Below are 27485 nucleotides of genomic sequence, written 5' to 3' on the forward strand. Positions count from 1 at the left end.
CCCTACAATGTAGGAAGGGTAAGCCGAAAAAGAAAAACGAAAAACGAAATAGCAGAAATAAGCAAGCACGCGAAAGAAATATAGAGGGCGCGCGCGGAACGAATGGGAATATCAGTCTATCGAAAGCGGAGCGAATAGGGGGTGTAGCCAGTTGTTTTGAAAACTTGGGGTGTTTCACATGGAGAACGTGATGTCTCGTGTAAGCACTTAAAGTTTTCTGTCAGTATCTGACCATGATAACGACATTGATTCCTCTTTGCTGTCATAGGTAACGAGCCGCCGACGACCTGCTAGCTCTTCAAGGCAGCCTGTGCCTGATGGCGCAATTCTATTTCTTGAGTTGATTTACTTAAATAGGCGGACATTACTTTCTCAAGAACTCGAAATGCATAATCTCGACTAGTTAACAAAATTATACTAAACAAGTTTCAAAATATTATGCGGCACATATGGTCATTTACGAATTGTAGCCAGTGAGTTGGCATAGTGTAGCCATTTGGAAGCAATTCTCACGATGACATCGGTTTCTAGGTACTCATTCCCAAAGTGTGCGACGAAATACGTATATTGGCGTTCCAGTTATATTTTTGCGCTTTAATACATACAATGGCGGTCTGTTAGAGAACAGCAATGCATTTTGACTGAACGTTTGACGGTTTATATCTCGAAACCGGTGCCATCCTCAGAATTCGTTCCACATGGATTTAAGACGAAAGACATTTTGCGCTAGAATTTTTCGCATCAAAAAAGAAATTCCAGCCAATTCTGAAGCTCGAAATGTTATTTGCGAAGGCGGCCGGCCAAAATAGCAAAGGGCACTTACGAACGAAAATGTGTGCGAATTCGGCCCTTGTTGAGCGGAGGGAGGTTGGGGTTGGGGAGGGGGGGGGCTGCTGTCATTGGGACTGCGAGGTACAATCCGGTTGAATATTAGCTTGCTCAATATTGAGCTTGCGGTTGAATATGAGCTTGCTTGTTCAATATGAACACATTGCCCGTGGTCGAAGTTGTTCAGAGACCGCACGGCTGCGCGGACCTACGAATAACTGAAGAACACCTTTCGAATTACCGCTATTTATTAATGCACTTTTTCGTGTGCCGGCGCCGTCGTGCAGTCGGAGCCCCTAAGACCGCAGCTACTTTTCTGTAGGTCATATTGAACGCGACTGTGCGTGGGTGCGTTCAGTGCAACAAGATAGTCAACTATAAGTAGGTTCACAGGGCTGCGCTGGAAAGGCACAGCGATTGGCAATGTAACTGACAATGATTGCGCAAACAGACATTCATACAAGAGGAAAAACACTGCGTTATTCACAAAAGATTATATTCTTGAAACGTGCACATGCGCCGAAGGTATTAGCTTTCGAGTACGCAGCCTTCAAGTAAATCATTTATGTTTCTGCTCTTGCCTCCCACCGAAGTGCCTGCCTACCGCTCGACTCGTTTATGGACGTAGTTACGTGCAACAAGACAGTTTAGTAAGTTTAACGCATACGTCGTAGCACGTACAGTTCAACGGCGTTACGCAGTGCTGTCGGCACAATGAGAATGTGTTGAAAGCACCTTTTTCGCGTGTCTGCTTGTGACGGCAGCCTTGTGTTAAACATACATGATGTTTCGTTGCCTTACAGGAAAGCAGCGGAACAGTATCTATTTTGTATGTGCACAAGGGCTGCTTGGCACATGAATATGTAAACCTGCCGCCTTGTTCGAAGAAGTAAATGTCATGGCCTAAAAGACTTACAGGCAAAACAGGGAAAGGCAATCGGCGTTTGCGCTCCAGACAGCTATCTGCAGAGTATTCAGTAGCAGTTGAATGCGTTGCGAAAGGGAGAAAGCCTGAGCCTGCACATAAGTGTGACAGCTGGGGTGATTTGCAGTAAGCGCAGAAGCCCTGAACTTTCGCCTGCTAGGCTGGTATGCCTGGTTTTTCACGGCAAAAGGATAATAATAATAAAGAATGTCGCAAACAGGCGTCTTGTGCTTGTCTCTCCTGTGTTGCGCCTTTGGGACCCGCCAAGCGTTTCTAGATGGTCTCGGTCACCGCGAAAATTTCAGTTCACTGGTTTAAGCGCTGCTTGTCGCTCGTTAATCACGAGACCTTGTTTACGCAACGCCTGCAAACAGTCAATTGCGTTAGCCGACTAGCATGTACGTGTATAGAGTCGTGCAGCGCCGTACAGACACGTACAGGGACACGCCCATTAGCGTCAGCATTCCGCTGTTGAAGCCTACAGTCCGCTGTAAGCAACTAGCCTCGACACGTCTTCGTTTACACGAAACATTTTCTGTGCTAAATTTCTAAATTCTAAATTCCTTGTATTATAAATATTTTATGCTCTCTCCTTGGCGCAGGACACGTGTTTCTCCGCTCGCTTTCAGGTTTTTTTTGGTGCCTATGCGGGGCTTCCATAGATTTAGACTCTGTAGAAGAAAGGCGCACTCGGACCCAACACAATAATGACATCCAAATGACGCGAAGCTTGCTTGAATGAGCGACGTAGCAGTGGCGGATTACACAAACACCTGCTTAGCCACAAGGACGAAGACGATGCTTGTCAAGGAAAGGATCGTGATGAGAGGTGTGTACAGAGAAGTACGACGCACAATTGAATACAATTAAGGCGTCATACCCATTGTGTCACAGTGGTACATCCGTTCTAGGGGGGACTGGTCGAAAATCGGTACATATACCCAGGTTGTCTGCTAAGCCAGATAGCAGCCAGCAGCAAGTTGCCTATTGGCACACTTGCACACCCAGTGACCCAAGTTGTCTATATACGTATGTCCACAAATATATCCGGTGAGGAGAGGCCTACGAATGCGAAATCCCGGGTAAGAGGTAAAAGCTTCGCTTTGACATTGCGTGGCGCATGTCTACGTGAACTCTGTTCTTTTGTGCTGACCACGAAGCGAACTTTACATGTTAGTTTCGGAGTAACCTTCGTGCCGATAGTTCATCGGCAATAAGGTTTCGTTGGTGAACCCAAGGTATAGTGTATAAAGCGGGTCGGATTCCCGTCACCAAAAGCTGCCTTCCGAGAGGAGAAAATGCGCAAAGAAAGAGAGAGAGAGAGGGAGAAGATGGAGTGAAGGCGTCGTGATGAGATTTCTCTAGCATGTTGAAGAACTACATGTCGCACAAATCAATTGTGAGACTTACACTTTAGAGTAGTAATAGTAATAATTTTGTTAGAGTGAAAGGAGAAAAGGAGGTAGCCAATGAAGGGCGACGGACATCGTGTCTCACTCCTCAGTGGAGAGCTGATTTGTCCTGCGGCCGTGAGAAAGGTGCAGAAAGGTGAAGAAAAGATAGAGGAGAGCTTAGGGTACTATTACTGATAGCACATGTTCGGCCCTTGTTATGCAAAAATCAGTCGATGCAGATTTTTCATTCAGGTGGGAAACATATATCTGACGGGATAAACGTGCTTGTAATATATCGATGTTCTTTTTCTTTTTTTGAACAGCCATTGATGGACGCTGGATGATTGAAATCTTGAGATGATGCACGGTTGTGTAGGAAAGCTGCGGTAGCCGGCAAACCTAGCTAATGCAAGTTAGACTTGGGCATTTTTGGATCAAAGGCCGCTTTCTCCGAGTCTCGAATCTCCACTGAACTCTTTGCGGGTCTGTGTAAAAAAGAATAGAAAGGAAGGAAGAAAAGTGATCGAGGCTGGTTGGAAATTAAAAAAGAAAGTATACGCAGACTTTGCAGCCGGTCGTGGGGTCGATCAAAGCAGGTTGTTGTATTTTTCGCCAAAGCAAGAAAGTGAGACTGCAATAGCACCGGCCAATATCTAGCGTTTTGTGCACGGACGTTGAGTTATACGCCGAGCTTTGATCACTTGCACCAAAGCAGAGCCTACGGCTCTTGTGAACGTTTTCCCTGACACTGCACAAAAAAATGCTAGGCCGACACAACATCCACCAGCTGTGCCCTACGGCGGCAGTCGTTCGCGGGTTCGTAGATCTCGCGTGGGTTGAGGTACAACGGGGCGCTTATTATTTTTTCCTCCGCTGCAAGAACCAAACATACTTGTTCTCCAGTTCTGGGGTACAGGCGGCTCGCTGGGATACAGAACAACACGTACAAGAGGGGTTTTCTACTGACCTCGAAGTATTGCAATCGTTTCGCTCAACTCGCGGTCTCTTACTGAAACAGTGCATCTCGTGATATGAACTCGCGCATACAGCATTTCAAGAAAACTCGCTGTGATGCGTACCATTCAACCTATACACACGTGTTGGCGCTTTTCGGAAACTACGTCGCGGTGCGTCGAGGCAAGACCGGGACCCCTATTTTGCAACAAGGCCTGTAAAGGTTTGTCAATCAATCAATCAATCAATCAATCAATCAATCAATCAATCAATCAATCAATCAATCAATCAATCAATCAATCAATCAATCAATTAATTAATTAATTAATTAATTAATTAATTAATTAATTAATGCAATATTATATTTAGTGTCCTCCCTGCTTGCAGCAGTCTGCGTCTTTACTTTCTAGAAGCTTTGACCTGCACTTTTCAACTTCTCCGAATATGCATTAAGTGCATCCGTTAAATATTTCAAAAGAAACAGTAAAGTGTCCTTTGTTTTGGAAAAGAAGAGCCACTGGATTGTTACAAGAAGTGAAACTTTGGATCAACTTTCCTTAATCCTAGAACATACGATACTAAACTCGCGGCCTTCTTACGTTATTTATTCACGGATAATAACTCGGTATTTAAGCATGGTCGGCTGCGATTGCGCTCTCTTTCGACTGCAACGCTCAATTATTGGCCAGAAAGCTTTAGTTGAATATTTCAGTTGCGACTATCTTCCTTTTTGGCTAATAATTTATTATTCAGCTCACACGGCCGTCTTCAAGACCGTCGTTTCGTGCCCCCCCCCCCCCCCCCCCCCAGCGCTCGGAACGTGCACGGTTCCCAATCCGCACGATAGAGCACGACAGCAGTGAATGAGATTCCTGCGTTTCCTTAACGCGTGGCAGTGGTGTGAAGACTCATTTTGCCCGTCGCCGAGTGCTCGCACAACCAGGCGTTAAGAAATTATAGCGGCGAGCTTCAACTGCAAATAAAGGTATAAAACAACGAGCATTATCCAATGGCATTTTCGTACCATTTATCATAGAAAGTTTTTCAGCACGCAAGAGGCGCGCTGGGTTTCAGGCCTTCGGCACGTGGACACCATTAGTCATTTGCAAACGACCTTGTTTGTTCCTCACAACAATTTCACATACGCTGCAACAGCTTACCCGCGAAAGATCATGCGGCAGCACCTCTTTTTCGGGTTTCGCGCTCTGATTCATAATTAAGCGCCTAGGCGCAGAGCCGCGCGCTATCCAGGAAATAATTGATACCATAGAGAACACAGTGTTGCCTATGAGCTGCCCTCGCTGTGCAGAAAGGCTTACCAAATGCCCTTGCCTACGCACCTCTCCCCTCCCCCCTCCTTTTTTATTTAGTTGATGCAGTAGCATTCGGAGTGCCACAGTAAAAAAAAATGTGCGTGTGTGAAGTGGCGGTAACCGGTCACACAGTGAATATACACACATATATATATATATATATATATATATATGTTGCAATTGGCGGTGGTATGCTGCTACGGACCGCCGTCAGGTGCATGTCACTACTCGAAGAGGCAGGCCGTGTGTCGAGTGAGCTCCTAAAGAACACTTTGCAATATGGTGAACGCCGTTTAAATCATGAATCCGGGACTTCAGAGAGTCGCGACGTAATGTTAATGCATTCCTCTCGCGTTTAGTGATAAATCTCAACTGATATACTTTTATTTTTGTGTGTGTACGTACTGCTTGAACAAAAAAATACCTGTCAAAAACACAAATGACAAGAGGAAAGGTTCACGTTGTGTTTTTGACTTTTTTTTTTTCGTTCAAGTATGTACCAACTGGCCCAGATTTCAACCCTTATGTACTGCTTTCGAGTGTCTTTTCGTTATTCGCATGCCGCTAAGTTGTACGGCCGCGCTAAACGATTGAACTCCCGAATGATCTAAAAAAGGCAGGAAAGATTTGTTTCTATTTTTTTTTACTTCTTATAATTTTTTTTGGTCTTTTTGCTCGAGGATGCTGAGCGTTTATGCGAGAATTACGGCTGTTCGAATGCTAAAGGAAAAAAAATCGAATGCCATCGTATGCGACTATTCGAAAAAAATTGGCTTTGAATATGTACATGAATAATGCATATTTTTTGTAATACAGGAATATAAAGACGATTGAATGAGCAAGAAGAAGGGCTCTGAATAACATCGCTTCAGACATGTCGCACTTTCTTCGAGGGGAGGGAAACTGATATACGTTATGCGGTGGAGTGCTTCAATGTGCGACATGCAACAACGTCAGTGAAAATTATCATCATCATCATCATCAGCAGCAGCAGCAGCAGCAGCAGCAGCAGCGGCAGCAGCAGCAGCAGCAGCAGCAGCAGCAGCCTGTTTAATGTCCACTACAGGACGAAGGCCTCTCCCTGCGATCTCCAGTTATCCCTGTCCTGCGCCAAGCGATTCCAACTAGCACCCGCGAATTTCCTAATTTCATCGCTCCACCTAGTCTTCTGCCGTCCTCGATTGCCGTTTCCCTGCTCTTGGTACCCATTCTGTAACCCTAATGGTCCAATGGTTATGAACTGCCCGGCTCCATTTTTTTTCTCTTGATGTCAATTAGAATATCGTCTATACCCGTTTGCTCTCTGATCCAAACCGCTCTCTTTCTCTCTCTTAATGTTATGCCAAGCAATCGTCGTTCCATCGCTCTTTGAGCGGTCCTTAACTTGTTCTCAAGATTCCTTGTTAGTTTCCAAGTCTCTGCGCCATATGTCAGCACTGGTAAAATGCACTGATTGTACGCCTTCCTTTTCAATGATAAAGCAGCAGTGAGCAAAGTGACATTCGTGTTGTCTATCGCATCAGCGCAAAGCTACGAGCCGCCGACACACCTAGACTCTGCCCCAAACGCAGATCACTCCGAAGATACCGCCGCGCGGCCGCGCGCAAGCCGTCACGTGCGCATTTGAAGCTGGAGAGAACGCCGCCGCCCTCCCTCCCCTTCCCCGGCGCCTCGCAACGTTGGGTGCCTCGGGCGCGAGAGACGGCGCGCTTCCTCTTCGCGTTCGTCGCTTTTGGGCGGCGGACGAGGTGGAGCAGCCGCGATAGTCGGCACTCTTCGCACGCTTTCGCTCCCGCATACAGCGTAGGACGCACCGCGACGGTGTCATCGCCCTTGGACTTTTATACGGAACCTCACGGCGACGCCGACGCCGACAGTAGAAATGCGCTTGGAGTGTGCATATAATTGCTATCGCAATAAAAACGATCCGCAGTGTTGGCCGAACTTGCGACTCGGCAGCTGTCTATATAGCCACGTAGCGATACGTATAGGGCACCGCCGGCATGACGAAACGGCTCGGCAGACACGCAAAAAACACATAAACAAAAAAGGAAGAACACCCACGATACACGAGTCTGTCCGCCCGTGCGGTCCTCTTTTTGCCCACCGAACACTCCTGCGTGTGCCCGAATATCACGTGACTGGTTCGCCGTGACGTAGGCCGGGAGAAGTCTGCTCTTTTCAGGAAAGGCTTCCCCTGTAGTTTTCGGCAACACTACTTGCGAATTTCGCATGCGGTTACATTGTTCTCGCTTCAGTGCTCCCACATTCTGCAGTATCGTTAAAAAATCACTTTTTTTTTGCTCCTTTCTGCTCAGTTAAATGCTACCGCTAAGTACGTATTGCTGGCGGTTAGGGCCCGCATTCACAAAAAGAGCTCTTACGCTATAACTGTTCACAAGAGCAGCTGCGAGCCAATCGCGATGTTGGAGATATTATTAGCAAACGTGGCCAGCCAATGGCAAAAAAACACTTACGAGCGAAAAACTTTGAAAACCCCGAGCTGCTTACGCACTTAACGGGTTATCGCACTTAAAGGGAACAACTTTTAGCGCCTGGCTTTGTGCACTATCAGCTCAATCGAATGGTATGTGTCGCAGAGCAGCAGCGTCACATGGTCTGATGCGCGCGATGAAAAAAACACTCTTTACGTTATACTCAAAGGCTGCAACATTGACAGCCATTAGATATTGCCTAGCAGCACATGATGCCGTGCACTTCTGCCTCTTATGGTCTGATTAAGACGGTATACGTGCATAAGAGGGTCGGTAGAACCCAGCAACGCGGAGAACGTTGCGAGGAATGGCAGTAAGCTTTGTAAGATTACAGAGCAGTTTTGCGCCAATGTCGACGCCACAGGAAAATACAACAGTTAAGACGATGGACACACGTGCGGGATAATTGGGTCTGTCCTCGTAAGTCCTTAAAGAGATGCAGAGGCACAAAGATGCAGCGATGCAGGCCTTGTAACGCGCAAACTGACGCTGACAGGGCCCAGGCCACGCGTCTGGCGTCGCCACTTTTCATCCTCTCACGTACATTTTTGTCGCGGTAAGTGCCCACGACGCGTCGGGATGGCCACCGCTATTCTATTCGTAAACGCAATTAGGGTATTGTAGGGTATATTCGTAAACGCACTTAGGTATTGGTAAGGGTCCATAATCGTAAGCACACTTAGGGCCCCCATTCGTTAACGCACTCTGGGGTGTCTTAGGGTTCTTTGATATCTGAATCTGTGATAGCGCAACATGTTTATTTTCCTTGTTTGACGCATTATACAGGGTGTTTTAAATAACTTTAGCCAGAGTTTAAAAATATGCCGATGCACTCTAAGATGACGCAACAAATTGCATGTTGCTCACTTTTGTATGCCGTTTGTCACGCTATTTTTGTATTTTGTTTATCTAGATAATTAGTCAAGATTGATTAACTAACTACTGAAGCAATGAAGCTAGGAAAGAAATTCCTATTAGAAAGTTGCAAAGTGGTTTAGAAAACATCCGAATAAACAGTTCCTGTCTTTCTATCGATTCTCAAGGCTCCGTATTCGTAAACGGACTTAGGGCCCGTATTCGTAAGGGCCCGTATTCGTAAACGCACTTAGGGCCCGTGTTTGGAAGGGCCCGTATTCGTAAACGCACTTAGGGCCCGTATTCGTAAGGGTTCGTATACGTAAACGCACTTAGGGCCCGCATTTGTAAGGGCCTGTATTCGTAAACGCACTTAGGGCCCGTGTTTGGAAGGGCCCGTATTCGTAAACGCACTTACGGCCCGTATTTGGAAGGGCCCGTATTCGTAAACGCACTTAGGGCCCGTATTCGTAAACGCACTTAGGGCCCGTATTCATAAACGTGCTTAGAGCCCATATTCGTGAGGGCCCGTATTCGTAAACGCACTTAGGGCCCGTATTCGTAAACGCTCTTAGGGCCCGCATTCCTAAGGGCCCGTATTCTTAAACGTACGTACGGCCCGTATTTGGAAGGGCCCGTATTCGTAAACGCACTTAGGGCCCGTATTCATCATCATCATCAGCCTGGTTACGCCCACTGCAGGGCAAAGGCCTCTCCCATACTTCTCCAACAACCCCGGTCATGTACTAATTGTGGCCATGCCGTCCCTGCAAACTTCTTAATCTCACCCGCCCACCTAACTTTCTGCCGCCCCCTGCTACGCTTCCCTTCCCTTGGGATCCAGTCTGTAACCCTTAATGACCATCGGTTATCCTCCCTCCTCATTACATGTCCTGCCCATGCCCATTTCTTTTTCTTGATTTCAACTAAGATGTCATTAACTCGCGTTTGTTCCCTCACCCAATCTGCTCTTTTCTTATCCCTTAACGTTACACCTATCATTCTTCTTTCCATAGCTCGTTGCGTCGTCCTCAATTTGAGTAGAACCCTTTTCGTAAGCCGCCAGGTTTCTGCCCCGTAGGTGAGTACAGGTAAGACACAGCTATTATACACTTTTCTCTTGAGGGATAATGGCAACCTGCTGTTCATGATCTGAGAATGCCTGCCAAACGCACCCCAGCCCATTCTTATTCTTCTGATTATTTCTGTCTCATGATCCGGATCCGCTATCACTACTTGCCCTAAGTAGATGTATTCCCTTACTACTTCCAGTGCCTCGCTGCCTATTGTAAATTGCTGTTCTCTTCCGAGACTGTTAAACATTACTTTAGTTTTCTGCAGATTAATTTTTAAACCCACTCTTCTGCTTTGCCTCTCCAGGTCAGTGAGCATGCATTGCAATTGGTCCCCTGAGTTACTAAGCAAGGCAATATCATCAGCGAATCGCAAGTTACTAAGGTATTCTCCATCAACTTTTATCCCCAATTCTTCCCAATCCAGGTCTCTGAATACCTCCTGTAAACACGCTGTGAATAGAATTGGAGAGATCGTATCTCCCTGCCTGACGCCTTTCTTTATTGGGATTTTGTTGCTTTCTTTATGGAGGACTACGGTGGCTGTGCAGCCGCTGTAGATATCTTTCAGTATTTTTACATATGGCTCGTCTACACCCTGATTCCGTAATGCCTCCATGACTGCTGAGGTTTCGACAGAATCAAACGCTTTCTCGTAATAAATGAAAGCTATATATAAGGGTTGGTTATATTCCGCACATTTCTCTATCACCTGATTGATAGTGTGAATATGATCTATTGTTGAGTAGCCTTTACGGAATCCTGCCTGGTCCTTTGCTTGACAGAAGTCTAAGGTGTTCGTGATTCTATTTGCGATTACCTTAGTGAATAGTTTGTAGGCAACGGACAGTAAGCTGATCGGTCTATAATTTTTCAAGTCTTTGGCGTCCCCTTTCTTATGGATTAGGATTATGTTAGAATTTTTCCAAGATTCCGGTACGCTCGACGTTATGAGGCATTGCGTATACAGGGTGGCCAGTTTCTCTTGAACAATCTGCCCACCATCCTTCAACAAATCTGCTGTTACCTGATACTCCCCAGCTGCCTTCCCCCTTTGCATATCTCCCAAGGCTTTCTTTACTTCTTCCGGCGTTACCTGTGGGATTTCGAATTCCTCTAGACTATTTTCTCTTCCATTATCGTCGTGGGTGGCACTGGTGCTGTACAAATCTCTATAGAACTCCTCAGCCACTTGAACTATCTCATCCATATTAGTTATGATATTGCCGGCTTTGTCTCTTAACGCATACATCTGATTCTTGCCAATTCCTAGTTTCTTATTCACTGTTTTTAGGCTTCCTCCGTTCCTGAGAGCATGTTCAATTCTATCCATATTATACTTCCTGATGTCAGCTGTCTTACGCTTGTTGATTAACTTCGAAAGTTCTGCCAGTTCTATTCTAGCTGTAGGGCTAGAGGCTTTCATACATTGGCGTTTCTTAATCAGATCTTTCGTCTCCTGTGATAGTTTACTGGTATCCTGCCTAACGGAGTTGCCACGGACTTCCATTGCACACTCCTTAATGATGCCCACAAGATTGTCGTTCATTGCTTCAACACTAAGGTCCTCTTCATGAGTTAAAGCCGAGTACCTGTTCTGTAGCTTGATCTGGAATTCCTCTATTTTCCCTCTTACCGCTAACTCATTGATCGGCTTCTTACGTACCAGTTTCTTCCGTTCCCTTCTCAGGTCTAGGCTAATTCGAGTTCTTACCATCCTGTGGTCACTGCAGCGCACCTTGCCGAGCACATCCACATCTTGTATGATGCCAGGGTTAGCGCAAAGTATGAAGTCTATTTCATTTCTAGTCTCGCCGTTCGGGCTCCTCCAAGTCCACTTTCGGCTATCCCGCTTGCGGAAGAAGGTATTCATTATCCTCATATTATTCTGTTCCGCAAACTCTACTAATAACTCTCCCCTGCTATTCCTAGTGCCTATGCCATATTCCCCCACTGCTTTGTCTCCAGCCTGCTTCTTGTCTACCTTGGCATTAAAGTCGCCCATTAGTATAGTGTATTTGGTTTTCACTCTACCCATCGCCGATTCCACGTCTTCATAGAAGCTTTCGACTTCCTGGTCATCATGACTGGATGTAGGGGCGTAGACTCGTACAATCTTCATTGTGTACCTCTTATTAAGTTTCACAAGACCTGCCACCCTCTCGTTAATGCTATAGAATTCCTGTATGTTACCAGCTATATTCTTATTAATCAGGAATCCGACTCCTAGTTCTCTAGGACTCCCGTATTCACAAACGTGCTTAGGGCCCATATTCGTGAGGGCCCGTATTCGTAAACGCACTTAGGGCCCGTATTCATAAGGCCCTGTATTCCTAAACGCTCTTAGGGCCCGTATTCGTAAACTCACTTAAGGCCCGTATCCGTAAACGTACTTAGGGCCCGTATTCGTAAGGGCCGTTATTCGCAAACTCACTTAGGGCTCTTATTCGTAAACGTACTTAGGGCCCGTATTCGTAAACGCACTTAGGGCCCGTATTCGTAAGGGCACGTATTCGTAAACGCACTTAGGGCCCGTATTTGTAAGGGGCCTTATTCGTAAATGCACTTAGGTCCCATATCCGTAAACGCACTTAGGGCCCGTATTCGTAAACGCACTTAGGGCCCGGATTCGTAAACAGACTTAAGACCCGCATATGTAAGGGCCCGTATTCGTAAACGCACTTAGGGCCCGTATTCGTAAGGGCAAGTATTCGTAAACGCACTTAGTGCTCGTATTTGTAAAGGCCCGTGTTTGTAAATGCACTTAGGGCTCTTATTCGCAAACGGACTTAGGACCCGTATTCTTAGGGGCCCGTATTCGTAAGCGCACTTAGGGCCCCTATTCGTAAACGCACTTAGGGCCCGAAGTCTCTTACTCTAGAGTTGTTCACGAGAGCAGCAAATTCCAACGAATCCTGATGCTCAACATATTATTAGCAATTGCGAACTAAAAGTTTATTCGTTTTGTACCCTATTTTCTCCGCCGCATTCGTTTCTCTGCTTTTTTTAATATCAAATAGGATTGTCGTTTTAACAAGAATGGATTTGGTTGTGTTTTGAAGGAAAGGTATCGTATTTGTAGAAAAGTACATAACTGAGAGCTTTCTGTTAGTGAACGCTTTGCCATTGGAAGCACGAATGAAAAGCTTTGGGAATTCGTCCCTGAGCCCGTATTCACAAAAAAAAGAAAGAAATGTTTTACGCTAGAATTATCCGGAAGAAAAACAATTCAGCCAATCCTCAGGCTGCACATATTAGCGAAGCCGGCTGGCCAATGGCAAAGATCACTTACGAACTAGTATTTGTGCATTCGACCCAGTATTCTTGATTGCGAGTAGTGTTAGAATTCAAAAGGTGCCGTCGTAACATCGCGATAAACGAGAAAAAACAACGAAGAATCTCTTATCTGGATATGTAGAAATGTTTAGGTTATGAACAAGTCGTCAAGAGATTGACTTATAAATGCCTGGCACAGCAAATCGGATAGGTTCCAGTCACTCTGGCACACCAAAGTGTGTTTCTGTCCTTTTAGTACTTAGGGGCGCAATTCACAAAGCTTGTCGTTCGTAAGATCTTTGTCATTGGCTGGCCGCCATCGCTAATAATATTGCTACGGAACTACGGTGCTACGTTGCCGCTTGTGAGCACTGTCAGCACCGGAAGAAGCCCTCCACACCTCTAGCTGCATGTCTTCAGCCAATCGACATCCCACCGGAACCCTTTTTCCGTGTTGGTCTAGACCTTCTTGGACCGTTTCCTCTCTCGGGCTGCGGAAATAAATGGGTAGCCGTCGCTACTGATTATGCTACGCGGTACGCAATCACCAGAGCCCTCCCGACAAGTTGTGCTACTGACGTTGCTGACTTTCTGCTCTATGACATCATTTTAGTGCACGGTGCCCCGCTCCAATTACTCACTGACCGTGAACGCAGCTTTCTGTCGGCAGTCGTCGAGGACATCCTCCGCTCCTGCTCGACTAAGCACACGTTCAGCACGTCCTACCACCCACAGACCAACGGCCTCACGGAGCGCCTCAACCGGACCATCACCGACATGCTATCCAAGTACGTCACGACCGACCACCACGACTGGGATCTTCACTTACCATATCTGACGTTCGCGTATAATTCATCGCGTCACGACACCGCCGGCTATTCACCATTCTATCTCCTATATGGCTGAGAAACCGCGTTGCCCTTAGACACTTTGTTGCCCTCGGCCACACGTTCAGCCACTTAATACGCCCGCGACGCGATCGCACACGCCGACCACGCGCGCCAGCTCGCCCGCACCCGTCTCGAGGCCTTGCAGGAGCATCAAAGACGACTCTATGATTGCCACCATCGCTACGTACAATTTACTCCGGGTTCTCTGGTGCTTCGCTGGTCCCCAATTCGACGTGTGGGCCTTTCCGAAAAGCTGCTGTCGCGCTACACTGGCCCATACCGTGTGGTGCGACAAGTGACCGATGTCACCTATGAAGTCATCCCCGCCAACCTCTCAGCGTCATCGTCGGCTGCTAGTGACATCGTTCACGTGGCGAGACTAAAGCCATACCACACACCTTTCACCGCGGATGTGTAGATTAAGCACCGGGACGGTGCTTCTACTGCCGGGGGTGATGCTACGGAACAGCCGCCACAGTGTGGCTGCACTGAGGAGAAAGAAGACGACATGGCCCCCGCTTGATATGGCGTCGCCATCTTTGCCACCGTTGGTCTACGTGTAAATATATTGTAAATAGACTTGTACATCAGCTAGACGTAACAATATGTCCAGCATCAGAATTTGCTGGAATTTGCATTTGAAAGCAATTCCTGGCGCACGAAATTTTACGAATACGGGCTTAGATCTGCCTTATTGTCTTGTGCATGCCCTGTTTAATACTATCTAGAAAATGGTCTTTTCTGGAGGGATACGTTTTTTAAACTTTAATAATTTTCTCAGACAGGTCATGACAAGAGATAAAAAAAGACAAAAAAAGAAGAGGCAGGAACAAGGGTCGTGGCAGGGATATCGACGTTTTATCTTGGCTCACGGGCAAGCGGAGAATTCACACAGCATTAAATAAACTTACGGTTTCAATACATTGGGTCCCTTAGCAACAGGCTGGCAACCGCGGCAGCTAACGCAGTGAGCTGATTCCTTCAAGTGCACTGACCAGTGGAGGCGCCTCTCGGACCTTAAGCAACAACTGATTAGCCGTGAGTGGCGATAATGTTGAATCCCTGCGTTAACGAGCAAAAATTACAAGATTATACTAATACAGCAGGAACTACAGTCAATGGATAGGGTTACTTTCTTTTTCTGCAGGCGTCAACATATAAGGAAACAAAAATGAAGTCGATAATTGCACTTGGCGATGGACAGACTGCGCCTCTGTAACTGAGAGAGTGCCTTTCTTGATCGTTATTTTTCGTTACGCTCCTAATTAGACGCGGGAATGACGCGTCTCAATTTGTTCTCTACGACGGCGGAACAAAGTGCGAAACACGTTGAACGGCCGTCCAAGTGAACGCATCGGCACAGAGCGCAAGGGTTGAGAAACGCACTTGATCAGAGGGATCAAGGCACTCGCACTTGGCTCTGCCACCCACGCTTAGCACCCGAAATTAAGAAACTTCCTTTTGCTTAACACGAGGCATATGCAGCGTTTCAGTGGTTTTCGCTTTAAACCCTAAATGTGGGACCGCGCGCCTTCCTCCTCTTGAAAAAAAAAAGAAAACAGTGTTTCATTCCTAGAGTATCAGAAACGAGCCCATTGCGGGCATTAAAGGCGAGACGGCTCCTATGTATTCCCCCTCCTACTAAGAATTCAGGGCGAATGAGACGACCTTCAAGAGGTACGCGCTGAAGAACGGATGCGAACCCGCTGCTTTGAAGAAACCAGAGAAACAGAAACCACGTGGCAGCGTGCTGCGTTGACGTTTCTTTTTACTTCGCAGACCAGGAACTGTAAGAAGTCAATTTCAGTGGTCTAAGTAGGTCTTTGTTGCGGAGTTGTATTTTCGGCAAAAGATGAGGAAATGGTCTAATGATTCGATATTCCCCAAATGAGCAAAACGAGAACAAGGTAAAAGCGGGAGCCAAGGTTACGACAGGTGGACTTGCCTTGAAGAAAGACAAGCCCGCTTGTCGAAGCGTTGGCTTCCGCCTTTACCTCATTCTCGTTTTGCTCGTCGGCTTGAATTACCATCTCCCGCCCTTTCCGGTGTTTTCACTATATCCCCACATGGCGCACATGAGTAGGTGTAGGTTCGATGGTGCGGACCTACACGTACTCACGTTCAGATTTAGTTGCGGTATTAGACATCGTAATTTTAAGTTACAGTTATCTCCCATGTTAAGTGCGGCATGTATGATTGACTATGAATCTATGAATGTTTTTTTTTTTGGTTCTCCTGTCGTTTGGAGCTGGTACGTATTCTTCGTTCCAAACAATCGACTTCACTTGCAAGTCAGCGCTTGTCCGTGTAATGTCCCCCTCCTTGTCCCTGTCAAAATACGCGCTGTTCTGTTTAAAACGTTAAGGCGCTACACTTGGTCGTCGTAAACATATCTATTACTTATCTAGCGCACTTATTCCAGGGTAGCAGCTTTCAGTATGACAAATGATATTTAGCTGCATGCTAAAGACTGTACCTATCACCTTACACGCTGAGCACAGCCACTTGGTGATCGCCACCGTCTTTAATATAGCAAACTTATTTGTTTTCGGAGTGAAAGGGGAGTCCATGGCCATTTGTCACCGTCGACAAAAATAAATAAGTGTTGCCACTGCTCAGATGTCATTCAGGCAGTTGAGTTTCTGTGGCAGGCGGAGGTCATTTTGAGCATCAGAAGGCTGAAAAGTTAATCATGGCCATTACCATGCGACTTCAGATGGCAGAGTCAACAGTAAGGCCCAAACAATAAAACGTTCCTTTCCTTCGAGCGCTTCCTAACCTTACGTGAGGCCTCCTTACAGCGAAGGACCGATGGAGGAAGCAAGCATACTCTGAAAGCTCCCTTCACCCGTCCTCACGTAAGGAGCGGTTGCCGCCATGCCTGGGTTCGAGATTATCTCTTAAAAGCTTTAGGCGAACACCAGAACACCAGAACACTACTTACTATTCAATAAAAAAGGTTGTATCGTCGCACAATCTTTAAGTTGATGAGCTAATATAGAGAAGCGTGGACGCTTTTTTCTAGTTTTGTTTATTAAACCTAAAGAAGTAGCGCATTACGGTGCAAAACTTGATGTGATCCAGCAACGCTGGTACGCCGGCGTCATGCAACGCCTAGCAACGCTTCCATGCCGCACACGTGACTGAAACGAACGTGCCTGGCAAAACGTACCGTGCTCGCGCTTGTCCGAAGGTGGACGACAGCGCGCATGCGCAAGCAAACGTCACGTGGTTAAGCAGTGAGGCGAAGCGCTCGTTCAGGGCCAGGAGCGGCGTAAGGACGCATGAAGGTAGCTTGGCCCAAACAATAAAACGTTCCTTTCCTTCGAGCGCTTCCTAACCTTACGTGAGGCCTCCTTACAGCGAAGGAGCGATGGAGGAAGCAAGCGTACTCTGAAAGCTCCCTTCACCCATCCTCACCTAAGGAGCGGTGGCCGCGTGCCTGGGTTCGAGATTATTTCTTCAAATCTTTCCGCGAACACCATTATTCTATTAAAAAATGTATCGTTGCACAATCTTTAAATTGAATAGCTAATATAGAGAAGCGTGGACGCTTTCTTCTAGTTTTGTTTACTAAAGTTAAGAAAAAGTTGCGCCTTACAGTGCAAAACTTGATGTGCTCCAGCAACACTGGCACGCCGGCGTCTTGCAACGCCTAGCAACACCTAGCAATGCTTTCATGCCGCACGCGTGACTGAAACGAACATGCCTGGCAAGACGTACCGTGCTCGCGCTTCTCCGCAGGTGGGCGACAGCGCGCATGCGCAAGCGAATGCCACTTGGTTAAGCAGTGAGGTGAAGCGCTCGTTCAGGGCCAGGAGCGGCGTAAGGATGCATGAAGGTAGCTTTGCAGCTACCTTATGCTGAGGAAGCACCAAGGAAGCCTTCACCGAGGGCCCCTCAGTAAAAAAGCTTTCAGAGTGACATAAGGTAGCCTCACCGCAATGAAGGCTTCCTTAGTGAGGTAAGGAAGATTTCATTGTTTGGCTGAGGAAGTACCAAGGAAGCCTTCACCGAGGGCGCCTCAGTAAGGAAGCTTTCAGAGTGACATAAGGTAGCCTCACTGCAATGAAGGCTTCCTTACTGAGGTAAGGAAGATTTCATTGTCTGGCCCTTAGGCTTTCTGTGTACTATGTCATTACATGCCACTTGTAGTAATTGATTTGCTTCCTTTCACAGAGCCTACGCTACCCTAGTGTGGTTTCCTGTGTGGCCACGTCATCCTCAGTGTGACGTCATAGTTCCAAATATTTAAGCGTGCTACGCCGCTATCTACGTGGGGAGAAGGGGATGTCACAGTTTAACAAACGGCCACAGAGTGCTAAAAGCTCACTCATAGGTAATATTGTGGAAACACTGGCCAATATTAAAACGCACCATCTGGTACGTGCATACAGTCGTTATTAAAACAGAATTCAGTCAATCATTGAGAGGCTGGAGATGCTTTTAATGAGCAGTATTAGGACAAATGGATAAAAAAAACAGTGTAAAACATTCCGAACAAATATATTTAGTAATGTCTGAAATATCATTCTCATTGCTGAAGTCGTCATTATGCCCTAAATGCCTCGTGCACCCGGTCGATGCTGCAACGTTCGTAATGTCCATACTAGCTCAGGTGGTTCCGGCACTGTGTGTCATTTTGCAATTCTACTCTATTTTAATGCTTGGTAACGAAGCTGCTCTCGACATAGCTTATTTAGATGGTCTCTGAGGATATTTCAAGACTTTAGAGGGAGAAATGTGAATAAACTCTGGGGTTTTACGTACCAAACCCACGATCTTATTATGAGGCGCGCCGTAGCGGCGGACTGCCGATTAATTTTGACCACTTGGGGTTCTTTAACATGCCCCCAATGCAGGGGACACGGGGGTTTTTTCAGTTCGCCCCCATCGAAATACAGCCGCCGTGGCCGGGATTCGACCCCGCGACCTCGTGCTTAGCAGCTTAACACCATAGCCGTTAAGCCAGCAGGGCGGGTGTGGCAAAATGTCTTTATTCCACCTTCACCACTGGGTTGTGGAGAAGCGGACAAGACTTGTGCTGTACACTGGAGCGATTAGTTCGCTGCATAATAAATTTTTGCGAGCTAGTTAATAACCGAGCTTAAGGTGTACGTTTATTATGCAGAGTCGGAGCCTGTCGATGCTTACTGATGATTCGTTGTACGCACGACTTGTTCCAAAGGGTCACATTCCTTGTAGTTCCTTTTTCTAAAAATTTTGCCCTGGAAGCAGCCGGTGTAATTTTTCTTATAAGTAAATGTTATGAGCGACGTGAAGACATTTCACCAAACCATCCATTCATAGTTTTTAAAGTTACACCTTCTACACAAGACCGGTCTACAATTCTTTATAGGCAGCGTCAGTTAGTGGCAGATTACATATTTACCTCAATACAGACAACACCATGTTCGTGTCCTCGAAAAGACCGCTTCAGTGTGCCCGATTTGGCTTCGAACATGCGGGCAACCTTGTCTCCGGATCCCGTGTACACTGTGAAAGAGAGAGAGAGAGAGAAAAAAAAAGAAGGCAGGCGCAGAGAATTTTCGACGCCAAGTTGCGGGAGTGAAAAAAAGAAAAAAGAAAACCTAATTCGGGCTGCACTTCTTCGCTACTATTTCGTAAGACTGCATTTATTCAGCGCAGAAGGGTGACTCATTAGCCCAAAGAAAACGTAATTGAAGGTCGAATAATCGTTACTTAATTTCTCTGCCATCCTAACTGAGGCACTCATTACGTGGTAGCGTGACATTGCAGGTACGCAACTTTACGTCAAACGCGTGGGCCGTCCCTTTGCAGCAGGCAGCGCGCACAAAAGGTGCTTGATTATTAGTGTGGTTAGCTGGGCCAGTTTGTGCATGGTGAACGTACAGGGGGTTCCAGCAAGTACGGACGCGAGCACAAGTAAAAGGAACGGATAGGACAACGCTGGACTTACAACTGAGGATTGTTGCGAATACATTCCACAAATCTTCGCCACGCATGCGTAGAAAACTTCAGTTGTAAGTGCCGCGTTGTACTGTTTTACTTGTTTTACTTGTGTTTTACTTGTGCTCGCGCCCGTTGTTGCTGAAACCCCCTATACGTGCCTGATTATAAATTACTTTATTTACGAAATCAGAGTGGTTATTTTCTGACATCGTATTAATAATGTGCGAGTAGTTAGCTTCGACAAGACGTCGGCGCCATCCGTGACATCAGCTACACAGACCATCTCAACCTCACATGACGTCGCCTTCTGGGAGTATCAAATTCCCGTGTTATCGACGAAATAAATTACCCATGCATTCGCACATTGGACACCATTTGTACCCAAATCTGCGCAGATGAGGAGCCTGTCCGAAACCGCAGTAACTGCATGCTTGGCACAATGGCAGACTCGTGGGCCCGAATTCACAAAACCTTTTTACTTTGAAAGCGTTCGTGCGATCCAATAGTGATGTAGGACATGTTGGGCACTATAACGTAAACCTATTCCAAAATTTTCTATTCCAATCCTGCAATCAGCCATCCATGATTGGACAAAAATTTTTTGGGCCGCCCCCACTTCGCCTGTCTCTCACGCTGCGTCACGAAAGCCGCGAAAACGCCCCTGCTAATATGATGTGTGCACAATGTTCATGCATGATTAGACCAAACGAAAGAAAAATAATTATTTGTCATTCGACGGCTTTTTCTCCATAATACTCTGCCATTGATCAAATGTTTTCTGGATGCGCTCACTTCGCCTGTCTGTCACCCGACCTCACACAACCGCTAAAACTCATAGCGTCAAAGTGACGTGTTCATATGCTGTGTGTTCACTGTGTGACGTGTTCATATGCTGTGTTCAAGCATTAATATGCTGAACAAGGTTGAATTTCTTCCTGAATAGCTGGAGGCTTCCCCCTTCTGAAAGGAATAGAAGATGGCTGCCAACCGATTGGTTTGGCTACTAGCTACTGGGAGCAGCTGCGGAGCATGGATTTATTTGCGTATAATAAACATATTTCTGTGGCACTATAACGTTATCGAGCCCTTTCGGCACTTATGCGACATCATTTTTCCAACTCTTCTTTACGGAGAATCCGTTCTGGCGGAATTTTTAACGTTCCGTGGCATGCCGCCGCGATTTTCGATCAACCGCCGCAAGTTAAGTAGGGGTAGCGGATCAATCACAGACGCCGGCACCACCCTCTTCAGCTGGTTATCTACTTTCACTGAGCTGGCTCAGCCCTATCGAAGCCCTCTCCACTTGAGCGTGCCCCTCGCCCCCCCCTCCCCCCCCACACACACACGCTTTGCACGAACGACTTTATTAACCTTTGGTTGGCGCCTTGTCTTCTTAGACATGCTTGTTGGATATTTCACAATGATTGTGTGCTCCTTTCGGCGATCGCCGGCATAAGACAGGTAGAAGAATACGTTCTCCATGAACTAGAGTTAGTCGACAAAGGATGGAATTAGGCTTGAAATTCTTTGGAAACGCGAAGTTACTTGAATTGTAGTTTGGCAGCATTCACATGCCGTCTGAGCACGCTCTGAAATAGGTCAGTGGGTAAGCGTACAGCGTTTGTGTTCGGACTCTACGAAAAGCCGAGTGCGCTGCAGTGAGTATTAAGCTTAAGTGAGCGGAAAAGAACAAAAAATAAGAATATTTGGAAATGACGGCTGCTCTTACAAATTATACGAATGCTGCTTTATGAAGGAACACTTATTTGCTAATTTAACTTCTTTCTACCTTTATAAGAACGTTCTCCACAATTACAAGTGTCGAGCATGTTCGTAAGAAATAAATATAAGATAGCAGTTCAGTAGGATGTCACGCGTATTTGCTTTCACCGTGGAGGATGCTTGGGCCTAGAGTTGGTTCTAATTATTTTCCGTTTCACGCTTCGTCAGTTGGTCCGAATGGCACTTCGTCTACGTATCAACAGTATCGGCCAGGCGTGGGTGTTGGATCACAAGGAAAGAACAGAAGCGATTGAAAGGAGAGTCTTTACTTTATGGCGGTCTTTGCGCTGCAAAGTCACCTCTGTCCGGAGTGCCTTCATCTCAAACTTTTAATGTTTGCGTAATGATTTTAAGAAACCCAGTTTCTGAAATCCACCGATTACGCGTATTCCTGCTTAATATATATATATATATATATATATATATATATATATATATATATATATATATATATATATATATATATGCGGGCATTGAAGTGGGAGATAGGCATGTGCTATCTCGATGAACCACAATCATAGCGGCTTGGCATCGTACTGGACCGTATACAAAACGCTGGACTGGTTTTAAATTCGAAGGAGTGTCACTTCGGTGAACGTCAGGCTCTCGTGCTCGGTTTTGACAAAGGTGGCATACGACTTGACCCTGAAAAGATCGCTGCAGTGCGCGATTTTAGCCAACCACACACAGCGAAAGACTTCAGAAGTTTTCTTGGCCTGTGTTCGTATTTCCGTCGGTTTATGAAGAACTTCGCACAACTTGCTCACCCACTCACGTGCCTCCTCCACAAAGACAGTCCGTACGTATGGACTACAGGGTGCGAGGACGCGTTCCGTCAGCTGAAATATTTCCTAATTTCTGGGCCACTCTTGCGCCATTTCGTTCCAGAGGCCATTACTGACTATACAAACTGATGCTATAGCGGTGTGGGCGTTGGTGCCGTCCTCGTTAAACTTCATCATGGGCGCCAGCACGTCGTGTACGCAAGTCGGACACTGACGATAGCGGAGCAAAGTCACACTGTCACCGAATTGGAATGCCTCACAGTAGTCTTGGCGATCCAGAAGTTTGTACCATGCCTGTAAGGTCGCCATTTCATAATTGATACGGAAGCCCCACTGCCAACGAGAGCCTTCAATGCCATCTACCTTAATGGAGGCATACAGTAAGCTTGACGGCACGAAATACACCGCCGCACTGGAGCTCTTTTTCCGGGGCTTGTGATCCACGGTAGTCAGATGATGTGGAAGTAGTTGGTCGTGAACAGCGGCAATTGGTTCTTCACCATCCTCACAGTCATGATTGACGCTTCCCAGGGGTTTGTTTATGAAGCTATGTTCACATTCAGATGACGGCAACGACTCAAGATGTTCACTCAGCTTACGAGAATCAAGTTGCTCTGTTCTACCACCTGGCTGTCTCCTCAATGTAATTCTTGGCACTGAGGTCTGTGGAAAGGTCAAAAGGTCATCAAATGTTCTTGGACCTTTCAGCTCGACACGACTGTGGATCTCGATACACAACCCTTGCGTTATCAAAGCTACAGCAGCCGGAGACCACAGCTTCGGTTCTGCAGAATACAATAGGCGACGCTTCTCAAGACAGTACCCAAGCAGAGAGCCACATGTATATCTGAATCGTAGTGCAGCATCCCATCTTTCCACTGCATTGCCTTCGACAGCCGCTAAAAAGTTGTTTTTCCACAGTTCCCAACATGTTGCTCCATGATCCATGAGTTGAAAAATGGTATGATCCACATCATACCATTTTTTGCTTTAGCGCCCAATAGCGACGCATATTCAAAATCTTTGTGTTGTCGGAGTGCCACATATTCTTGTCACAGGCGTACTCGAAAAACCGCAGCCAGTAGTGCGCACTTTGCGAGTTTCCTTCAAGAACATCCGGTTCAACAATACCTCGTGTTTATTTCTCTCGATTAAGCGCTTGTACCAAAGTTCTCATTAGGTCATTCTGTTGCATAATATGCGTTTACAGTTGTTCTATAACAGTCAAGTCTGGACTCACCTTCCCGGCAGGCGTTTTTTCTTTCAGAGTGGCATGTCGTATGGGTGCCAGAACGAGTTCGCTCAGTGTCTCGAGCTGTAGATTCACTGTCACCGATACTGTTTGCATCAGGGCTTGGCGGCTGATTGCAGCTTGTCGCAGCACCACGTTGATCAGCATGGTAGAACTAACTTCGAGAGGAAGGTCCATCGCTGGCTCACCATGCACTTGGTATCAGGACGCCAGGTCGACGAAAAACGTCACCCGCATGTCTGGTCTTCGAAAACTGTTGGCTGCACCAAAATGTAGTGTTCTTAACTAGAACGGCAGTAGAAAATACATAATCTCAGTGAGGCGGATGTTATCCGCCATTTTATTTTAACGTCTACGTCCTCACTTCTCCCCTAGTCCATTTACCCGCTGTGGTCGCTCAGTGGCTATGGTGTTGGGTGCTGAGCACGAGGTCGCGGGATCGAATCCCGGCCTCGGCGGCCGCATTTCCATAGCGACGAAATGCGAAAACACCCGTGGTACTTAGATTCAGGTGCACGTTAAAGAACCCCAGGTGGTCAAAATTTCTGGAGTCGACTACGGCGCGCCTCATAATCAGAAAGTGGTTTTGGCACGTAAAACCCCATAATTTAAATTTTTTAGTCCACTTGTTCGTCTTCTATCATGCATCCAGCACTGGTCACTGCACTCTTCCGGACTTCTTTGATTACACCCCCTAACTCTTGCAAACTATTCCAAGGAACACCACCTTTCCTTGGGAGAAGGCACTTTTCTTGAAGTTCACTTTGAGATGTGCAAGGCTGAGAACATATTCACGTAATTAATATTAATATATACCCTCTGGTAGTGTCTCGACCAGTCTTCGACGCCCTCATTCACTCGCCTTGCCTGAGAATGTGCGTGCTTTTCGATGAGGTGTTCAGTAACCAGGTTGCCTTGGGCGAATGCTATAATATGTATAATAGTATTAGGTGACGTGAACTACGTCAGCAAAACTAACCTCCAGTAATCGCCGGTCGCAAAAGACACAAGTGGTTCATGTCGCCCGCCTGAAGCACTACCATCATAGGGTTCCGGAATCAAGCACTACCAATCTTTTGGTTTCCTAACTACTCCCTGCGATCTCGTCCCTACGCCCCCTCGATCATCTTGTAAATAAACCCATCTCAGCCGTAACAATATATATATATATATATATATATATATATATATATATATATATATATATATATATATATATATATATATATATATATATATATATATATAATTGTCTTGAGGTGGGCTGGCATAAGGCACAATTTAAGAAAAACCAATTTAGCAAAATGAATGCAACACCGCATCGTGAAGGCCAGACCGTCTGTGCAAGGGCTGCCAGATATGTCGTCTGCAAGGGAAAGTCCACAACAGGCGGTACACGTTAGTGTACTCGTCACATTGACTCCTCTAGAATGGTCTGTCTAGCTTGACGCCTTAAATATTACACTTCAGCATTTAGTCGGCGTCTCTTAGGGAGGAAACAAATGAACAAGTGGGGATGATAGACGACTCAGGTCGGCGATGCTGAACGGTCTCTACCACAAGGGATAATTCAAGTGAGCAGTCAAGCCGCAAGGAATAAAATGCACGATGTTAAAAGCAGGTAAGCTTGCTAGTTAATTTGTCAATAATAACCTTCTCCCAGGTTGCACTACTTCAAGTGAGCAGTCAAGCCGCAAGGAATAAAATGCACGATGTTAAAAGCAGGTAAGCTTGCTAGTTAATTTGTCAATAATAACCTTCTCCCAGGTTGAAATAAGGAATGATAACATATAGAAATAGCAACTGCACCTCCACCTCCACAAACGATGCATTGTATAAGCAATATTTGGGAGAAAGTTTCACCACCATTACATTTCTCCGTGGATTTCAACCACACATATCAGTGCGGAGTCCGCCAACGATCCGATCACACGAAGTGGTCAGTGATGTGTTAATGCTTGCGGCGTCAGCCGAAATGACCTAAAGTAGTTCGTGGAAGAAAGCAACGCAACCATTGCGTATGAGTTTTCTCATAACATTGGTCTTCGCAATACTTTTTTGCCATCGTTCTGCGCGAAATAGATTCGCCTCCAACATCTTTATTAGGCGTATGGTCTCAGTGTTGTCATTGTTACCGCATTTTCGTGCTATATATATATATATATATATATATATATATATATATATATATATATATATATATATATATATATATATATATATATATATATATATATATATAATAAACAGGAAGAAAGAAGACAATACGTATTTCTTCAACATCAGCTATTGCGTAGGCCAAAACGAATTCCTAGTAACACTCTGAATGTTCGAACAATACCGTAGCAGGAATGGTGTTACTTCCCAGCCATCGGTCCTTACTGAAGCATTGAGCTGCTCGAGATGGTAAAGAAAAGAGTACAGAAAAATACGAAGTGATTACGCCATGCGCGTTGCGACTGTGTTATGACGTCAAGCCGAATGGGCTAAAGTATTTTTATACGAGGAAACATAAATATTTGCACAGTTACGACACGCCTAATTTTACGCTTGGCCGCCTTTGGCACACTATTTACGTCAGTATAAGCTGCGTAGCAAGAAAAAAGCATGGCGCAATGCCAAACACCCGAGTCGGGGCCGCACATTGTGAGACCTTGTTTCCCGCTGACGATTCAATGCATTTCTTACCACCTGCGTGGACCTGTGGCGGATACCTCGCAATAGCGGGGGCGTGAAACATGAACATGAAATGAAACATGAAAGGAATGTTTGTTAATTATGGACCCTGGTGCCCCTACGATCCACTCAGGTTATTTGAGGAATTCATATATTTTTTGGTCATCACTGCAATGCGCGGGGTCTATAATGTTATTTCAAAAGCTGCTTTATAAGAATTAGGGTATATGCTTCTCTTACTTTTGTTTTATTTGTTTCCTTGTTTTTCGTTGTTTCTAGTTTGTGCTTCTTTTAATTAGTATGGTCAGCTATGTTTTATTGCGCGGTAGTATTTACTTCCAAAATCGAAATGAAATAAGTGCGGCTGTTACAGAACATTTTAGGAGCATAATCGAGAGGCGGATGAAAGCGAAATACTGTTATGCCTACATTGAAGTTGGGTTCTTGCTGGCTAACGGAAGGGTCTTGAAGTTGGTAACTATGGTTGATTTAACATCCTATATATCTTGCTGAGAATTTCAAGAGTCACAGTGTGGTTTTCACTGTGCAGTATTCAACGTGGTCATAGGGTGGAAGTAGGATTTTAATAGTTTCGGGAACAATAAATCCCGCCCATCGATGCTGGTATACGGACTTCTGAATGGGCCCAAAGACCTGAGCCTCGTACAGGTCTGCTTCCGACAAAGGAATCGCGGCTGGTGTGAACAATGGAACGTTCATGACCATATTCGTTTTTTTTTTGCACCCGAGCCAGCCAAAAGCAAGCGGACAAAGAAGTTGAGCCGCCTGGGGGAAGCGCTAACAAAAACATGGGCGTGCTTCCGAGAACGGTTCGCAATGAAGAAATATTATGTGAAAGAATCGTCAGCATTTTTCCTCTAGCAGAGAGCTGCAAGAGTACTGCGATTTATAAATGTGTTGCAAGGCGGTAGCGGCAAAAGGGAAGAGAGCCGAAGAATTAGTCAATGCGGTCTTCTTACTTGTGCCTTTGGACTGTTTCTCCATCCATCTGTCGCCACGATAGCGAAAAAAAAGCAGGAAAAGAACAAAAAA

At 46.0% G+C, this 27485-nt stretch overlaps 1 protein-coding gene across 2 annotated transcripts in view; it reads right to left on the reverse strand.

Moving 5' to 3' along the window:
- Nucleotides 1-27485, reverse strand: part of LOC135901692 (WD repeat-containing protein 86-like) — a 112471-nt gene that overhangs the window by 10682 nt on the left and 74304 nt on the right. For both annotated transcript variants that reach the window (XM_065431542.2, XM_070531178.1), the window contains one exon: nucleotides 19396-19499. In XM_065431542.2, coding sequence (XP_065287614.1) covers nucleotides 19396-19499 — 104 coding nt within the window. The remainder of the gene's footprint in view (nucleotides 1-19395; nucleotides 19500-27485) is intronic.

The sequence above is a fragment of the Dermacentor albipictus genome, chromosome 1, assembly GCF_038994185.2.
Source record: "Dermacentor albipictus isolate Rhodes 1998 colony chromosome 1, USDA_Dalb.pri_finalv2, whole genome shotgun sequence".
NCBI classification, from domain to species: Eukaryota; Metazoa; Arthropoda; class Arachnida; order Ixodida; family Ixodidae; genus Dermacentor; species Dermacentor albipictus.